The sequence below is a fragment of the Salvelinus sp. IW2-2015 genome, linkage group LG33 (genome assembly GCF_002910315.2).
Source record: "Salvelinus sp. IW2-2015 linkage group LG33, ASM291031v2, whole genome shotgun sequence".
NCBI classification, from domain to species: domain Eukaryota; kingdom Metazoa; phylum Chordata; class Actinopteri; order Salmoniformes; family Salmonidae; genus Salvelinus; species Salvelinus sp. IW2-2015.
Genome location: NC_036872.1, coordinates 6,315,546 through 6,333,790, shown reverse-complemented (window position 1 = coordinate 6,333,790; position 18,245 = coordinate 6,315,546). Strand labels below are relative to the sequence as shown.

The 18,245-nt window shown below is 44.6% G+C and overlaps 1 protein-coding gene across 7 annotated transcripts in view; it reads left to right on the top strand.

Moving 5' to 3' along the window:
- The window catches only part of mef2cb (myocyte enhancer factor 2cb), a 106,263-nt gene extending 91,715 nt beyond the window's left edge, over positions 1-14,548 (top strand). For all 7 annotated transcript variants that reach the window (XM_023978490.2, XM_023978489.2, XM_023978488.2 and 4 more), the window contains 4 exons: positions 11,245-11,420; positions 12,672-12,801; positions 13,448-13,583; positions 13,815-14,548. In XM_023978490.2, the coding sequence (XP_023834258.1) occupies positions 11,245-11,420; positions 12,672-12,801; positions 13,448-13,583; positions 13,815-14,157 (785 nt within the window). In that variant the 3' untranslated portion in view covers positions 14,158-14,548. The remainder of the gene's footprint in view (positions 1-11,244; positions 11,421-12,671; positions 12,802-13,447; positions 13,584-13,814) is intronic.
- The last annotated feature ends 3,697 nt before the right edge of the window (positions 14,549-18,245 follow it).

Genomic DNA, 18,245 nt, shown 5'->3' with positions numbered 1-18,245 from the left:
ACACACACACAGAATAAAACACACATACACAGGGCACCCACTCTCCCACCCAGGCCATTAAACTCATGACTAATACGAAACCTAAACTAAAATTGAGTTCCTGTCCTTGACGTGTTATTTTAATGGTCTTGGAGTTCCTCGGGGAATGTTTGTCCAGTTCTGTGTCCGTGGTACATCCTGGTCTCGGCTCAGCAATTCTCTAACAAGTGGAAAAAGGGAAAGAAAAATAATATAGATGGGGTAGGAAGACATTCAATCGCAAAAGGGAAGGTGCTGTGTATGTGAGTTTGAGGGATCTTAGGGATCAGAGGTGTTATGCCTTTGCTTTTATTATCCTTCTTCGTCTTTTGCTCTCGCTTTCTGTGTGTCAAATCAAATCAAATTGTATTCGTCACATGCGCCGAATACAACAGGTGTAGACCTTACAGTGAAATACTGACTTACGAACCCCTAACCGACAGTGCAGTTTCAAAAAATACGGATAAGAATAAGAGATAAAAGTAACAAGTAATTAAAGAGAGACAGTAAAAAATAACAATATATACAGGGGGTGCCGGTTAGTTGAGGTAGTAAGTACAGTACATGTAGGTAAAGTAATTAAAGTGGCTATGCATAGATGACAACAGAGAGTGGCAGTGTTGTAGAGAGAGGGTGGCAATGTGAATAGTCTGGGTAGCCATTTGACTAGTTTTCAGGAGTCTTATGGCTTGGGGGTAGAAGCTGTTTAGAAGCATCTTGGACCTAGACTTGGTGCTCCCTACCGCCTGCCGTTTGGTAGCAGAGAGAACAATCTATGACTAGGGTGGCTGGAGTCTTTCACAATTTTCAGGGCCTTCCTCTGACACCGCCTGGTACAGAAGTCCTGGATGGCAGAAAGCTTGGCCCCAGTGATGTACTGGGGCGTTCGCACTACCCTCTGTAGTGCATTGCGTCGGAGGCTGAGCAGTTGCCATACCAGGCAGTGATGCAACCTCAGGATGCTCTCGAGGTGCAGCTGTAGAAACTTTTGAGGATCTGAGAAACCATGCCAAATCTTTTCAGTCTCCTGAGGGGGAATAGGTTTTGTCGTGCCCGCTTCACGACTGTCATGGTGTGCTTGGACCATGTTAGTTTGTTGGTGATGTGGACACCAAGGAACTTGAAGCTCTCAACCTGCTCCACAGCAGCCCCGTCAATGAGAATTTGGGCGTGCTCGGTCCTCCTTTTCCTGTAGTCCACAATCTTCTCCTTTGTCTATTCACGTTGAGGGAGCGGTTGTTGTCCTGGCACCACACGGCCAGGTCTCTGACCTCCTCCCTATAGGCTGTCTCGTTGTTGTCGGTGATCAGGCCTAGCACTGTTGTGTCATCGGCAAATTTAATGATGGTGTTGGAGTCGTGCCTGGCCGTGCAGTCATGAGTGAACAGGGATACAGGAGGGGCTGAGCACGCACCCCTGAGGGGTCCCTGTGTTGAGGATCAGAGTGGCGGATGTGTTGTTACCTACCCTTACCACCTGGGGGCGGCCCGTCAGGAAGTCCAGGATCCAGTTGCAGAGAGAGGTGTTTAGTCCCAGGGTCCTTAGCTTATTGATGAGCTTTGAGGGCACTATAATGTGTCATGTGTGTGTTGTGTGTGTGTGTGTGTGTGTGTGTGTGTGTGTGTGTGTGTGTGTGTGTGTGTGTGTGTGTGTGTGTGTGTGTGTGTGTGTGTGTGTGTGTGTGTGTGGTGTGTGTGTGTGTGTGTGTGTGTGGATGTGTGTGGATGTGTGCGCGCTATGTCTTAATGACCGAGCATCATCACACTGCATTATACGACCCTTTAACCACTGTTTATTTCCTCTATCTTGACAACACACATACGTCTAATTTTGTTTGGATATTTTAACTCATTAATAGGCTATCTACTATCATATGTCTTGAGCAAAATACATTTAACATGAGCGTGGCTCGCCATGCCATAATGTTCCTGTGGAAAGTAAATCAGGCCATGTGTTTGTGTGTGTCTGCATTTATTTGCATGAGTTTGAATGGATGTACATGTGTGTTTGTGGGGTTATATGTGGTCACAATTTGCTGTACAGATGATATTCAACGGTTTGTCTTATAGTCAGCCAATAGGCAATTGGTGAAGCCCTCGCAGATAGGGCACAGACAGCAGAAGGAGAGGGGGGAGTATTAGACTGGGTCTGGGGGGTTAGTTTCTCAGTAAGGGGTAGGGGGGGGGGGTCAAGGGAGCACAGCTGGGCAGCCCTGTCTGGTCCCCAGGGCTCCCTGGTAGGGGTCAGAGCCCGGTCCCTCTGTCTGGCCCCTCACACACTCACACACACACACAACAGAGTCGTTTGTTGTAGTGTGTGTTCCGTCGGCAGCGTGCTCCAGAGCGTGCTTCAAATGTAGCCTTTGTGTCGCCGCGGCAATGAATAGAGGCACTCTGTGAGGACCCAGTGCGCTCAGCCGCGGTGAAAACACGCCATGGAGAGAGATTCATGTGGAACTAAAAAATATTCCATTAAAGTCCCTCTTAAATCTTACAGGGGGAAAAACCACATGATGAATATTCAGCCATTCATGTGTGCAGGAGGAGAAACAGGGAGAGACACAGATGGAAGCGTTCTGTGAAGCCGGTCATAGGTTTTAATGATGTTCTGGGTTGTGTGTGACTCAGTGTGAGGTTATTTGTTCGCTTTTGCTTTGAAAAGCAGATTGTCAGTGGTGAGTGTTTTGACCTAGTGTTTGCTGCAGACGTTTGATTTTCTTATCAAATGTCCCTCGTTCTTAGAGAAACACACACAGAGCCCCTTGTGCCACTCATGCCACGGGTGCCAACATTGTTAGACAGATTTGATTGATAAGCAACACATGACACAGTTTGATACTGGAAGGGCGAGTTGTCACGTCCTTGGTGTAAAAGCGGTGTGGCAGGGACGTGCGTGTATCTCTCTCTCTGTGTGTGTGTGTGTGTGTGTGTGTGTGTGTGTGTGTGTGTGTGTGTGTGTGTGTGTGTGTGTGTGTGTGTGGTGCTGGCTCGTGTGTGTGTGTGTGTGTGCTTGCATTTTTACATCTCTATGTGAGTGTGTCTCATCTTTCAACCCCTTTGCCAGCTTGGGAAAGAGAGAGTTAGATGGAGAGAAGGAGAGAGAGAAAGGTATGAATGATCGAGGTGAGAGGTGACAGGGGCTGGTTCATTCTCCTACATGGTGAAACAAGCAGGCAGAGATCAAACCGCTGCTGACAGCTACATACTGTAAATACACAAATGGACATGGAAGGTGTTCTAAAGCTGGGAGTGGGACACCCTTCATCGACCTGCTCTCATTGTCTCTCTCTATATCTCCACAGGTCATAGGCAAACGCACACACACCCGCACATGCACACAGGCCTGGCACACACACACACACACACACGCACACGCACACACACACACACACACATACACTGAGTGTAGAAAACATTAGGAATACCTTCCTAATATTGAGTTGTACCCCCTTTTGCCCTCAGAACAGCCCCAATTTGTCAGGGCGTGTACTCTCCAAGGTGTCGAAAGCGTTCCACAGGGATGTTGGCTCATGTTGACTCCAATGCTTCCCACAGTTGTATCAAGTTGGCTGGATGTCCTTTGGGTGGTGGACCATTCTTGATACTCAAGGGAAACTGTTGAGTGTGAAAAACCCAGCATCGTTGCAGTTCTTTACACAAACCGGTGCGCCTGGCACCTACTACCATACCCCGTACAAAGGCACTTAAATCTTTTGTCTTGCCCATTACCATCTGAATGGCACACATACACAATCCATGTCTCAATTGTCTCAAGGCTTAAAAATCCTTCTTTAACCTATCTCCTCCCCTTCATCTACAGTCGTGGCCAAAAGTTTTGAGAATGACACAAATATTAATTTCCACAAAGTTTGCTGCTTCAGTGTCTTTAGATATTTTTGACAGATGTTACTATGGAATACTGAAGTATAATTACAAGCGTTTCATAAGTGTCAAAGGCTTTTATTGACAATTACATGAAGTTGATGCAGAGAGTCAATATTTGCAGTGTTGACCCTTCTTTTTCAAAACCTCTGCAATCCACCCTGGGCCACATCCTGACTGATGGCAGCCCATTCTTGCATAATCAATGCTTGGAGTTTGTCAGAATTTGTGGGTTTTTGTTTGTCCACCTGCCTCTTGAGGATTGACCACAAGTTCTCAATGGGTTTAAGGTCTGGGGAGTTTCCTGGCCATGGACCCAAAATATAAATGTTTTGTTCCCCGAGCCACTTAGTTATCACTTTTGCCTTATGGCAAGGTGCTCCATCATGCTGGAAAAGGCATTGTTCGTCAACCAACTGTTCCTGGATGGTTGGGAGAAGTTGCTCTCTGAGGATGTAATGGTACTTTTGACATGTGTCAAAAGTACCATTCTTTATTCATGGCTGTGTTCTTCGACAAAATTGTGAGTGAGCCCACTCCCTTGGCTGAGAAGCAACCCCACACATGAATGGTCTCAGGATGCTTTACTGTTGGCATGACACAGGACTGGTGGTAATGCTCACCTTGTCTTCTCCGGACAAGTTTTTTTCCGGATGCCCCAAACAATCGGAAAGGGGATTCATCAGAGAAAGGACTTTACCCCAGTCCTCAGCAGTTCAATCCCTGTACCTTTTGCAGAATATCAGTCTGTCCCTGATATTTTTCCTTCTCTCCTGTTTATCCTGGAGAGAAGTGGCTTCTTTGCTGCCGTTCTTGACACCAGGCCATCCTCCAAAAGTTTTCGCCTCACTGTGCGTGCAGATGCACTCACACCTGCCTGCTGCCATTCCTGAGCAAGCTCTGTACTGGTGGTGCCCCGATCCCACAGCTGAATCAACTTAAGGAGACGGTCCTGGCGCTTGCTGGACTTTCTTGGGTGCCCTGAAGCCTTCTTCACAACAATTGAACCGCTCTCCTTGAAGATCTTGATGATGCGATAAATGGTTGATTTATGTGCAATCGTACTGGCAGCAATATCCTTGCCTGTGAAGCCCTTTTTGTGCAAAACAATGATGACAGCACGTGTTTCCTTGCAGCTAACCATSGTTGACAGAGGAAGAACAATGATTCCAAGCACCACCCTTCTTTTGAAGCTTCCAGTCTGTTATTTGAACTCAATCAGCATGACAGAGTGATCTCCAGCCTTGTCCTCATCAACACTCACAGCTGTGTTAACGAGAGAATCACTGACATGATGTCAGCTGGTCCTTTTGTGGCAGGGCTGAAATGCAGTGGAAATGTTTTTTGGGATTCAGTTAATTTGCATGACAAAGAGGGACTTAATTGCAATTAAACACAATTCATTGCAGTTCATCTGATCACTCTTCATAACATTCTGGAGTATATGCAAATTGCCATCATACAAACTGAGGCAACAGACTTTGTGCAAATGTATATTTGTGTCATTCTCAAAACTTTTGGCCACGACTGTACACTTATTGAAGTGGATTTAACGAGTAACATCAATAAGGGATTCACCTGGATTCACCTGGATTCACCTGGTCAGTCTATGTCATGGAAATAACAATGTTTGTACAGTGTAGATATACAGTACACAGAATAGACCCTGGCACAGCTCTACAGAAACATAGATGCACTCTGTCCTGTTTGCCAATCCTCTCGTCCAAGACAAGAGCCTTGAGACGAAGACACAAGGCCTATTCTTACAGAAAAAGCTCAATGATCCCTATATCTTTGTCCATTGCCTGCATAGATACAGTAGAAGGTGTTAGTTAGCTAACTAGCATGGCGCCATAGTTCAGTTGGTGGATTCAGATTTCAATGCACGTTAGGCCAAACCTCAACGGAAGTGCCTGCGTATCGAAAGTGGGATGGAACTCGCCCGTTAGACCACAACAGGACATCAGAAATTGTTCAGTAACAGTTAAATGTACATTGGTTTAACCACACCAGCCATGTGTGTATGTGTCTGTCTGTCTGTCTGTGTGCGTGTGTGTGCATGAGGCCCAATAGGCACACGTTAAAAGTTCAGAGATGCACCTTTAGGCAAGGCAGCCAGTGTGTTAGCGTACAGTCACAGTTTGGCATCCCCAGACTTCCTCTGCCTACATAAATAGCCTTCACCTTTGCATCTCCACTTCAAATCGGATGATGTCGCTGACTCTTATCTGGGCAGCGAGTTTCCATTTTTTGGTACTTCCTCAAAACGGTTGCTTCTTGTCTGCCTCAACTCACTGCTCTATTCTGCAGCGCGAGGTGGTAGCGGGCGAAGAGGAAAGGTTTGACTGTCAGTGTCGGGACGATCGTGTCTTGATGCCTTGGACTCACAGAGCTGCTGCACGTCTGTAGTCAGATGCTCGCTACTGTATTTGCCTATCTGTAGCCAAGTTGTTAAGATCCGTACCCAATCCATGATATAATCCAAGTGTCTTCAGTTCAGATCAACCTACTGTAAACCAGTCACTAGCAGCTGTAGAGAACCTCTAGCATCCATATCGCTTGCCAATTGCCTGCCTTAAGTAATAAAGCCCATCTCCTGGGCTATTGCCAGTCTCCAGTCATATTTACAGCCTGAGCTGTTGTCCTAAAATGGCTGCCTGAAATCCCCTCCTCACCGTACACTCAGCCTCTGGGCCGGGAGCTATGAATCAGATGGGCTGTACAGTAACAGCCTTACCTTGACTTGACCCGACATACATTGATAGCTGTCACGTTCACGTTTTTTAGCCTGGGATGTTTTGGACAGTCTCGGTTTTTCTACACGTAATTCTCCGATATTTTCTAGTCTTTTCCGGCTGTTTTGATTCGCTATTCATGTCTCTCCACGTGGGCTCACTCCCCGGCACAATAGTCCAGCGATGAGGATGAGAGAGAGGCAAGCAGAGCTGATGAGGCAGCTGGATGGAGTGGCTCTAGGAGAGGCTCCCATACAAAACGCACAGGTGCATCCATACACGTGCTCTGTGCACACGTACGCTGTCATGCACAGGCACACCTCAATGGACACATGCGTTCATCGTTGACATGTACAGTAATAGACACATTCAAAGTCACACGCACACAGACAAGTGCTATTTGATACTCACATAAACTCTGACACTATAGTAACACAATTTTGCACATAGGGATCCAAGCATGCAGACACGCACGTGCGCGCACGCGCACACACGCACGCACGCACGCACGCACGCACGCACACACACACACACACACACACACACACACACACACACACACACACACTGTTTTTCTAGTTGTTGTTTTTTGTCACAGCCTCATTTTCTTTCACCGCTAGCGGTCGTTTACTCTTCAGTTTGTTCAAATTGAGCTTTCGAGACTTTTCATTTCCAAACAACAAAAACCTCGCTCTCAAATTAAACAAAGATCAGCGGGGGAAATTGCCCAGGAAGACATCTGCGACTCATTTTCCCCTGGAGTATATGATTAGGAAATTCATTTATGTCTAACGTATAATTCCTGCCCCTCTTTCAAGTGGGAAACGTCCATACTGCGCTCTCTGTTCTACCCCTCGGAATGGGGGGGAAAAGCAGGCTGCGGGATTGGGTTAGAAACAAAGCATATACACTGCTCACTCTCTCTCGTTTTTAATGGGATGTTGCTGGGAGGGTGCCCCACTGGTTTGTGTGTGGCGTGGGTGCTAAACTCAGTCCTCCAGTCAGTCTGTCGGAGGAGGAATGTGGATTGGGTGTCTACCCCGAAGCAGGGTCTTTGTCTAGAAGAGGCAACACATGTGTTTAGCGCTGATGGCCAAATGATGGGTCCTGTCCCTTTGTGGTCTCCTAGGTCATAATTTGATGTTTTTAACACGACTCGCTGGCTAGATGCAGGGTAAATGACAGTGACAGAGGTAAAATGGACATTTCTCTAAGAAAGGAAAGAATATGTCCTCACAAACCAGCCAAATCAGGTGGAGATGGGAGAATTGTGTGGGATCAACTGGGTGAAAGTGACCTCTCTCTCTGGCTCTAGGACAGTAGCATATCCACTCCTCCACTAGTTGAATAATTTGAATATTTGAAGTAATGGTTTCCGCAGTACAGCATCAAATCAAACTTTGCTTGTCACATGCGCCGAATACAACAAGTGTAGACCTTACCGTGAAATGCTTACTTACAAGCCCTTAACTCTTCTTGAACTGCACTGTTAGTTAAGAAAATATTTACCAAATAAACTAAAGTAAAAAATAATAAAAAGTAACACAATAACATAACAATAACGAGGCTTTATACAGGGGGTGCTGGTACCGAGTCAGTGTGTGGAGGTACAGGTTAGAGATAATTTGTACATGTAGGTAGGGATGAAGTGACTATGCATAGATAATAAACAATGACTAGCAGCAGTGTACAAAACAAATGGAGGGGGGTCAATATAATAGTCCGGTGGCCATTTTATTAATAATTCAGCAGTCTTATGGCTTGGGGGTAGAAGCTGTTAAGGAACCTTTTGGTCCTAGACTTGGAGGTCTGGTACTGCTTGAAGTGCGGTAGCAAGGAAAACAGTCTATGATTTAGGTGACTGGAAGCTCTCTCAAATTTATGGGCTTCCCTCTGACATCGCCTATTATATAGGTCCTGGATTGCAGGAAGCTTGGCCCCAGTGGTGTACTGGGCCGTACGCACTACCCTCTGTAGCACCTCTGTAGCGTGGTGATGCAACCGGTCAGGATGCTCTCGATGGTGCAGCTGTAGAACTTTTTGAGGATCTGGGGACCCATGCCAAATCTCTTCAGTCTCCTGATGGGGAAAAGGTTTTGTTGTGCCCTCTTCACGACTGTCTTGGTGTATTTGGACCATCGTTGGTGATGTGGACACCAAGGAACTTGAAACTCTCGACCCGCTCCACTACAGCCCCGTTGATGTTAATGGGGGACTGTTCGGCCTTTTCCTCTAGTCCGCGATCAGCTCCTTTGTCTTGCTCACATTGAGGGAGAGGTTGTTTGCCTGGCATCACACTGCCAGTTCTCTTACCTCCTCCCTATAGGCTGTCTCATCGTTGGCCTACGACAGGCCTACGACTGTTGTGTTGTCAGCAAACTTAATGATGGTGTTGGAGTCGTGTTTGGCCACACAGTTATGGGTGAACAGGGAGTACAGGAGGGGACTAAGTACACACCGCTGAGGGGCCGCAATGTTGAGGATCAGCGTGGCAGATGTGTTGTTGACTACCCTTACCACCTGGGGACGACCCATCAGGAAGTCCAGGATCCAGTTGCAGAGGGAGGTGTTTAGTCCCAGGGTCATGGGCACTATGGTGTTGAACGCTGAGCTCTAGTCAATGAACAGCATTTTCACATAGGTGTTTATTTTGTCCAGGTGGGAAAGGGCAGTGTAGAGTGCGATTGAGATTGCGTCATCTGTGGATCTGTTGGGACGGTATGCGAATTTAGGCAGGTTACCTTCGCTTCCTTAGGCCAGGGACAATGGTGGTCTGCTTGAAACATGTAGATATTACAGACTCAGTCAGGGAGAGGTTTAAAATGTCAGTGAAGACACTTGCCAGTTGGTCCTCGCATGCTTTGAGTACACGTCCTGGTAATCCATCTGGCCCCACGGCCTTGTGAATGTTGACCTGTTTAAAGGTCTTGCTCACATTCGCTACCGAGACCGTTATCACACAGTCATCCAGAACAGCTGGTGCTCTCGTGAATGCTTCAGCGTAGCTTGCCTCGAAGCGAGCATAAAAGGCCTTTAGCTCGTCTGGTAGGCTCGCATCACTGGGCAGCTTGCGTCTGGGCTACTCTTTGTAGTCTGTAATAGTTTTCAAGCCCTGTCACATCCGACGAGCATCAGAGCCGGTGTAGTAGGATTCAATCTTAATCCTGTATTGACGCTTGCTTGTTTGATGGTTCGTCTGAGTGCATAGCGGGATTTCTTATAGGCGTCTGGATTAGTGTCCAGTGTGGATTAGTGAATGCGGGAGCTCTAGCCTTTAGCTTGATGCGGATGTTGCCTGTGATCCATGGCTTCTGGTTGGGATATGTACGTAGGGTCACTGTGGGGACGACGTCGTCGATGCACTTATTGATGATGTCGATGACTGAGGTGGTATACTTCTCAGTGCCATTGGATGAATCCCAGAACATATTCCAGTCTGTGCTAGCAAAACAGTCCTGACCACTTCATCTGACCACTTCCTTATTGAGCGAGTCACTGGTACTTCCTGCTTTAGTTTTTGCTTGTAAGCAGGAATCAGGAGGATAGAATTATGGTCAGATTTACCAAATGGAGAGCGGGGGAGAGCTTTGTATGCAATACTGTGTGTGGAGTAAAGGTGGTCTAGAGTTTTTTTCCTCTGGTTGCACATGTGACATGCTGGTAAAAATTTGGAAAACTGATTTAAGTTTGTCTGTATTTAAGTCCCCAGCCACTAGAAGCGCTGCTTCTGGGTGGGCATTGTCTTGTTTGCTTATGGCCTTATAGAGTTGGTTGAGTTGCTGTCTTAGTGCCAGCATCGGTCTGTGGTGGTAAATAGACGGCTGCAAATAATATAGATGAGAACTCTCTTGGTAGATCATTTGGTCTACAGCTTATCATAAGGGACAATACTTCGAGACTTCTTTAATATTAGACATCGCTCACCAGTTGTTGTTGACAAAAAGACACACAGCCCTACCCCTTGTCTTACCAGACGTATCTTCTCTGTTCTGCCGGTGCATTGAAAATGCCTCCAGCTCTGTGTTATCCATGTCGTCGTTCAGCCACGACTCGGTGAAACACAAGATATTGCAGTTCTTAATATCCCGTTGGTAGGATAATCGTAGGTCATCGATTTTATTTTCCAATGATTACATGTTAGCAAGTAGAATTGATGGCAGTGGGAGTTTACTCGCTCGCCTACGGATTCTCAAAAGGCAGCCCAATCTGCGTTCTCTTTTCCTCTGTCTTTTCTTCACGCATGTGACGGGGATCTGGGCCTCGTTAACTCGTTAAAGGAAAAATCTTCTTCCAGTTCCTGGTGAATAGTCCCAGTTCTGATGTCCAGAAGTTATTTTCGGTCATAAGAGACAGTAGCAGCAACATTATGTACAAAATAAGTTTGAAAATAAGTTACAAACAACGCAAAAAAATTCACTGAATAGCACAATTGGTTACGGGCATGTAAAATGTCAGCCATCCTCTTCGGTGCCGTCTTTAGCAGCGCTGAATACGCCAAACATGCTTTAACATGCTACTGTTGTCTGAAGACAATCAGACAGTAATGACGGTCTTTTGAACAGTAAAATTGATGGCTCGCTCTCTCTCTCGTCTCCCTCTCTTCTCATTAGGCAACGGCTACGGGAACCACCACCGTAACTCGCCCGGTCTGCTGGCCTCTCCGGGTAGCATGAACAAGAGCATGCAGGCCAAGTCTCCCCCACCCATGAACCTGGGCATGAACAACCGCAAGCCAGACCTGCGCGTGCTCATCCCCCCTGGAGCCAAGAACAACATGCCCTCCATGGTGAGTTGCTCATTCACTTTACCCCCAGGCCCAGTTCCAGTCCTGATCCCATCCCCCCTCACCCCTGTTTGTACTTTTTTACATATGTCCCTTCAGTTGATTTTCTTTCTATGTGTTCTATTATCTTATTGAGTGTTTATTTTAAGTGGCTGAAGCTGTCCGATATATGTGCTGTCATAAGTTATGATTTTAATAAGATAGATAGCCTGTTAGTGGAGTACAGTAGTAATAATACATTTCCTTTTTTAAATGAGCTTCTGTTTAGTAGCCTCACTACTAGCAGTTCCATCCTTAGAACCACACCCACCTGCTACCTCCATCCAATGAAACTAATTTGAATGTATCGCCCTCCCCTCTAATGCCGTCAGTCTGAGGATGTCAATCTGCTATTGGTAAGTTGGCCCGTCACTCAAACTAGCAACCAAAAATAATAACAATCTCCAAACACAGATGTCATCCACCATCCTCAGTTGGATAGAAGGGAGACTAGTCATTATGCTTTAACAATAGAAGTACATCAACCCTAACTGAACCAGTGCCTTATAATTCTATGGGTGTAATTGTGTTGCTGCTCAAAGGTCAGTGATTACTTTTTACGATGTTAAGGTTAGGATTGAAGTAAAGAGTAAGATGATCCTCGTTGTCCACAAAGGGGCAACTTCCATGATCTGCGGCATGCGTTGTACATGTTGAGATGAAGGGGGGGCGTTTAGCCAGGACCTAGGGTGACACCTAGTGGCATGTCTGAGTCATTGCATCCTATCATCTTTCCTCTCTCATCCCCCTCATTTCAACCCCCTCCCTCATTCTTTCCTTCTATGTCTGCTTGAGGGGCGTTGCATGGCACCTTAGCATACATGCTTCCCCTCTCTCAGAACCAGGAAATGAAAGGCAACAAAAGGAACCCTTTTATATGGCATTAAACCGCCATAATTTCTGCACCACCCTGCCACAATAAAGTGCCTCTCCCAGCCGTCTTTCTGTTGCCGTGGAGACCAGCAGGGTTACTATAGAGACAGCGGAACCTCAGAAGGGGTGGTAAATGATAGGGTTGGCAGGGTTCAGCAGTGCCGCGTGTCAAGTGATTAATTTCCAAGAAGCTGGCATCTTGTTCATTCTTCTAGCATCTGCGGAGCAAAAAAAACAAAACCACTAAGTCTATTTTTATTCTCTTTTTTTTCTTTGGTGCTGACTTTATTTGTGATGGCACTCATGCTTTTCCGTCTCTCTCTTTTTCTCTTCCCCTCATAGAACCAGAGAATAAACAACTCCCAGTCAGCACAGTCATTGGCCACCCCTGTGGTTTCAGTAGCAACGCCCACCCTACCAGGACAAGGCATGGGCGGTTACCCATCAGCCATCTCCACTTCATACGGTACTGGTAAGTACCACTGCTTTAACACATGTTCGACAGAAACACACATACACATGCACATACATACAAACACAGTCTTTGTCACATATACACTCTACATCAGTGTGTGTGTCCTTGTTACTACGTTCAGGGTATCAATGAGTCTGGAAAGTGAACTATACATGGCACACACTAGCCCCGCTATATATATTTTTATTTTAGGATTTATTTGATTCTTATTGATTTGATAAGATCTATATCTCATACATACAGATTTGCATGACTTCACGGACATGATAGTTAATGCAAGCATGCTCATTATCTAATAAATATAACATTTTAATGCAAAATCAGGTAATAATAAGTTGTCCGGCCCTGAAACATGGCTTCATCGTAATGTGACGTTAAAAACATTTAATTTCAAAAACCTAACAGCAGGTGGTGCTGTTCATACACATATATCCCTCAATGCAACACTCCCACAGCCACTTTGTGACTCATTGGCACCTGTGTTGGCCCAGCTGGAAAAAAATGTATAAGGAGAAAGAAATTGACTGTTATACTATTCATTTCAGTAGCCATAATTCAAAACGAATGTACTTTACAAACCTGTTTGAACTGGCCTGAACTGGTTTTGACTGGTTGCCTTCTCTCTCTGTGTATGTCTGTGTAGAATACTCGCTGAGCAGTGCAGACCTATCCTCCCTGTCCGGCTTTAACAGTGGTAGCTCCCTCCACCTGGGCTCCATGAGCGGTTGGCAACAACAACACCTCCAGAACATGCAGCATTCGGCCCTCAGTCAGCTAGGGTGAGTATTTGGAAATACAAACAAGCAGTAGACAAATCAAAGAGAAGAGGGACGGATATTGAAATGAAGCTTGTTGGCAAAACTATAGTGAAAATACTGATACATATTGATATTTTTTGACTAGATATGATATATGAATGGGAAGATTTGGAGTAAACGTGTGTGCCTGTGTGTAACTGCGGGTGCATGATCATGTTTCTTTACCCCTTGTGTTTCCTTTCCTTCCTACAGAAATTGCAATAGCAATCACTTATGTCAGAGTTCAAATCTCTCCATGCCTTCTGCTCAAAGCCTGCACATCAAGTCCGAACCTGTTTCTCCTCCTAGAGATCGCACAGGTAGCACACCGTTGTGCTACGGCATCCATCAGCAACATAACCCGTCGTCCCGCCAGGACTCGGGCCACTCCCCTGTCGACAGCCTGAGCAGCTGCAGCAGCTCCCATGAGGGCAGCGACCGGGACGAGCACAGGAACGAGTTCCACTCTCCACTGGGACTGTCTCGGCCCGCCATGGACGAGCGCGAGAGTCCCTCGGTCAAACGTGTGCGCCTGTCCGAAGGGTGGGCCACATGATAGCCCAGCTTTGGCCGTTGCCCAAGCCCTGCGACGTAATGATGCCTCGACACCATCGCCCTCTGTATCACCACGCGACACGTCACTCACCTCCAGACCCCATGCTCTCTCTCTTTTTCTCTCTCTCTCTCTGTTTCATTGGAGGAAGGGGGGGACGCTTTTCTAAATTGAACTGTAATGTTTTCTTTTTGCGGAGTATGTGTGCTATACATATTGAAGTTCTATAAAGCAGTGGGGATGGGACTGGTGATCCAAGAAAAAAATTGGTGTTGGTTGGGCTTAGGGATATTTTTGGTGGGGAGCTATGCATTATTTGTGCCGTGTGAGAAAGAAATGATGCATATATATTTACACGTGTGTGTATGTGTACAAATAAACAACAAAAAAGTCAGGTACTCTGTTTTGTAAAAGTACTTACAACTTGCCTCCGTGATAATCAGTGACTAGAGGAAAATTGAGAGCATATGTTGCTGAGCGAACAGCCTAGCACTTGAGTTGGTCAACATTGGTCAAGTTGGTCAACATGTGTACAGAGTCAATTGCATTGCTACCTTTCTCCGTAGTTCTCCCTTGCAAAATGTATGTTACGATAGATGATGTCATGTTGCAGGTTCAACGTATTTATGTAAATAGAGGGGGCAGGGGCAAAGGGGAGGGGTCAAACGTGGCTATACATTACAGATGATTCATATACAAAATGAAAGCTAATATGCAACATTTGAAGGATTGTACAGGTATACCCCGCAGGCCCATTGGTAGATGTGAGGAACCAAGATGAGAGAACCCATGCTAAACATAAAGCTCCTCATCAAACACGGAGCACATTGATAGGACCATCCTTTTACCCAAGAGCCATGTTAGTTGAATCAAGAAACCCTCGGTCTTGTATGAAATATTCAGTAAAAAAAAAAACTGTTGTACGATAGACTTGCTTATATTTTCATATGAAAGGAATACAATGCAAAGCAATTTTGTGGCTTTTTGTAGTTTCTATAAGCCAGAATGTGTTTTTTGATAGCTTTGCTAATATAAGACGGATAGTCCGATGAGAAATTAAAAAACCCTAAGCCATGAAAACAGACTGAGAACCCATGCTTAGCTGAACTGTTTTCTCTTTCTAGAGGTTTCGTTTTTAAACGTGTTTCTAATTATATATAATAATGATAATATTAAGAATCTTAAAAAAAAAAAAAAAAATCTGTGAAATTAACATGCTTGTGTATAGCTTTCTAATATATAAATATATATAATAATGTTTTTTCTTTTCTTTCTTAGTGGAGTTTTCTATGTGCAATTGCACATATTGTCTGTTTTTTTGTTTTATTTGAGCCTGGGACAGTGCTGTTCAGAGGCGTATTTAGTCTAACCTTGAGAACCAGTTGAACAGAGTTGTGTTTGTGAGTAACTTCAGAAAGATAGATCTCTTTGCTGACAAACAACATATTTGTGGAAACTGTGTGGGGATTGGAACTTGGGGTTAATGCCCATGCAGGTGACATGTGTCATGCCAAATGAACGTTTTTGACATCACCCATTGTGGCCCATCTGTGCATGTGTCATGATACTCACAGTTTCTACAACAATATCCACCAACATCCTCTTTGATGGGACTTTGGCCCATGTAATTCGGTATATTTTGAACATTTTATTTCCTCTTTTCACTGCAAATCCTTTGCCAATTATTACAATGAGACCCCAAACTTGTGTGCAGGACACCACATAAGTCCAGATTACAATATTTATTTGAAAGTTCCAAATTGTATTTGTGTCAAATGATCAAGCTGTTGAGTATATCGGTGGTCTATTGTTAATCACAAGGAGCTGTGTCATATTTGACCCCACTCAGTACAATCACCAGCTCAGTGTTCCACAACCTCCTCAGCAGTGTAACATGAAGCATTCAAACAAGATGTTGTAGGAAAAATGTACATGCTGGTTTGGGAGAAGTACAACAGTTGATTTCAGACAAATATATATATATATATATATTTTTTTTAACATGAAACTAGTCACATTTCTCTCTGCCTCTCACTCCTCAGTCTGTTGTCACTCAAGTGTTATGGTATTTCTATGTGCATATTTCATGCGAGTTCACTATGTTGTTACTGTATACAGTCTGTGTAGTCAGAAACAGGGGCAGAGCCCCTAACGTGTTCTTTCTTCTTTTTTTAAATTCAATACAAATGGTTAAAAAAAAACATGATATTTCAGGCAGCATATGTGTGGAAAACCAAAGCCAGTGGCATTTCTGTGTTGTAATATTATTCAACTTTAATTTTCACGTTCATTTATGGTTATTGCAAGCATTGGAGAAAAAAAACAACAATAAAAGCATTTGCTCAAAATGTAGAATTGGTTTCCCATTTCAATTTGATTTGGTCATACTGTTCATAGCTGATAGAGGTTGAGAATGCCATTACACGTCCTCCTTGAGACATGGTAGGTATAGTAGCTAGTACTTAGTAGCTATGGTGTCGTGTTATCAGAACGCATTTCCTTGAGAACTGCAGTTAAAATCATAAAACAAAAGTGTCATTTTTTTGTATATTCATTGAGTAACATGGAAAAGTATGTTTTCCAAATCCCACTTTTGTTAATTCAGCTGATTGAGTTACTTTGCTGTTTTGTACCACTTGCTCACTCGTGAATTACGGAATACACCACACCAAGAGCTCCCTTTATTTTAGCTGTGGTGTGTTTTTTGAGGTGTAGGTGGCATTTATTGATATTGTGTAAGCAAAGACATTGAGCATGCTTGATTTATTTCATATTTTATTTTGGTTATGGATTTGAAGCTTCTGTATTTCTTCACCTGTTGATCAGTTGTCATGCCATTATTCTGTATTACCCTCTATACTGGTTCCTCTAATTGACTCACCCCAGTACCTCAGCTACCGTTTGATCGGTCACGTCTAGTGCAAAGGGAAGACCACACACTTGTACAGTAATGTGGTATACATACACTTGTACAGTCATGTGGTATACCATTGCCAACTATTACCAACTATTCACTTGAGATTATTTGATTGCTCCACCATGTTTGCGGTTTTCTTTATTTTAGTTGTATACATTAAAAAAAGGTCGGGACAAAATGAGTAGCTAAAAATGCTTAACAGTCTGTAATAACTGATGTAGCTTCTAGAAATCTAAACGTTGGAGAGGTCTGAAGTTAGTGTTTGGAAACCAAAAGCAGCTCTCTGTGGCATAAGCTGGCCTTTGTTGCCACTTGAAGATAAGATATTATTATATTAAAGCCACATCTCTGTATCTCATAGGACTTGATTCAGCTGTATGTAGTGAAAAAGTCTGGATCCTAAAATCAAAGTTCCTTCTGCTGGGGAAAAGATATTTGTATTTTGCAGAGAATTCAGTAAAATGACTGGCTTTCTTAGTTACCCTGATGTTCTGGTGTGACTTTATTGTGTTTGTCCATTTCTCTCCATGTATGCCCTTCACCTTGATAACTGAACATGGTAGACAAAATATAAAAACTGATACACTATATATACAAAAGTATGTGGAAAGTCCTTCAAATGAATGGATTTGGCTATTTCAGCCACACCTTTTGCAGACAAGTGTATAAAATCAAGCACACAGCCATGCAATCTCCATAGACAAACATTTACAGTAGAATGGCCTTATTGAAGAGCTCAATGACTTTTAACGTGGCATCATCAAAGAATGCCACCTTTCCGACAAGTCAGTTTGTGAAATGTCTGCCCTGCTTGAGCTGCCCCGGTCAATTGTAAGTGCTGTTATTGTGAAGTGGAAACGTCTCGGAGCAACAACGTCTCAGCCGCGAAGTGGTAGGCCACACAAGCTCACAGAACGGGACCACCGAGTGCTGAAGCGCATAGCACTTAACACTTGTCTGTCCTCGGTTGCAACACTCACTACTGAGTTCCAAACTGCCTCTGGAAGCAACATCAGCACAATAACTGTTCGTCGGGAGCTTCATGAAATGGGTTTCCATCGCCGAGCAGCCACACACAAGCCTAAGATCACCATGCACAATGCCAAGCGTAGGCTGGAGTGGTGTAAAGCTCGCTGCCATTGGACTCTGGAGCAGTTTAAACGCGTCCTCTGGA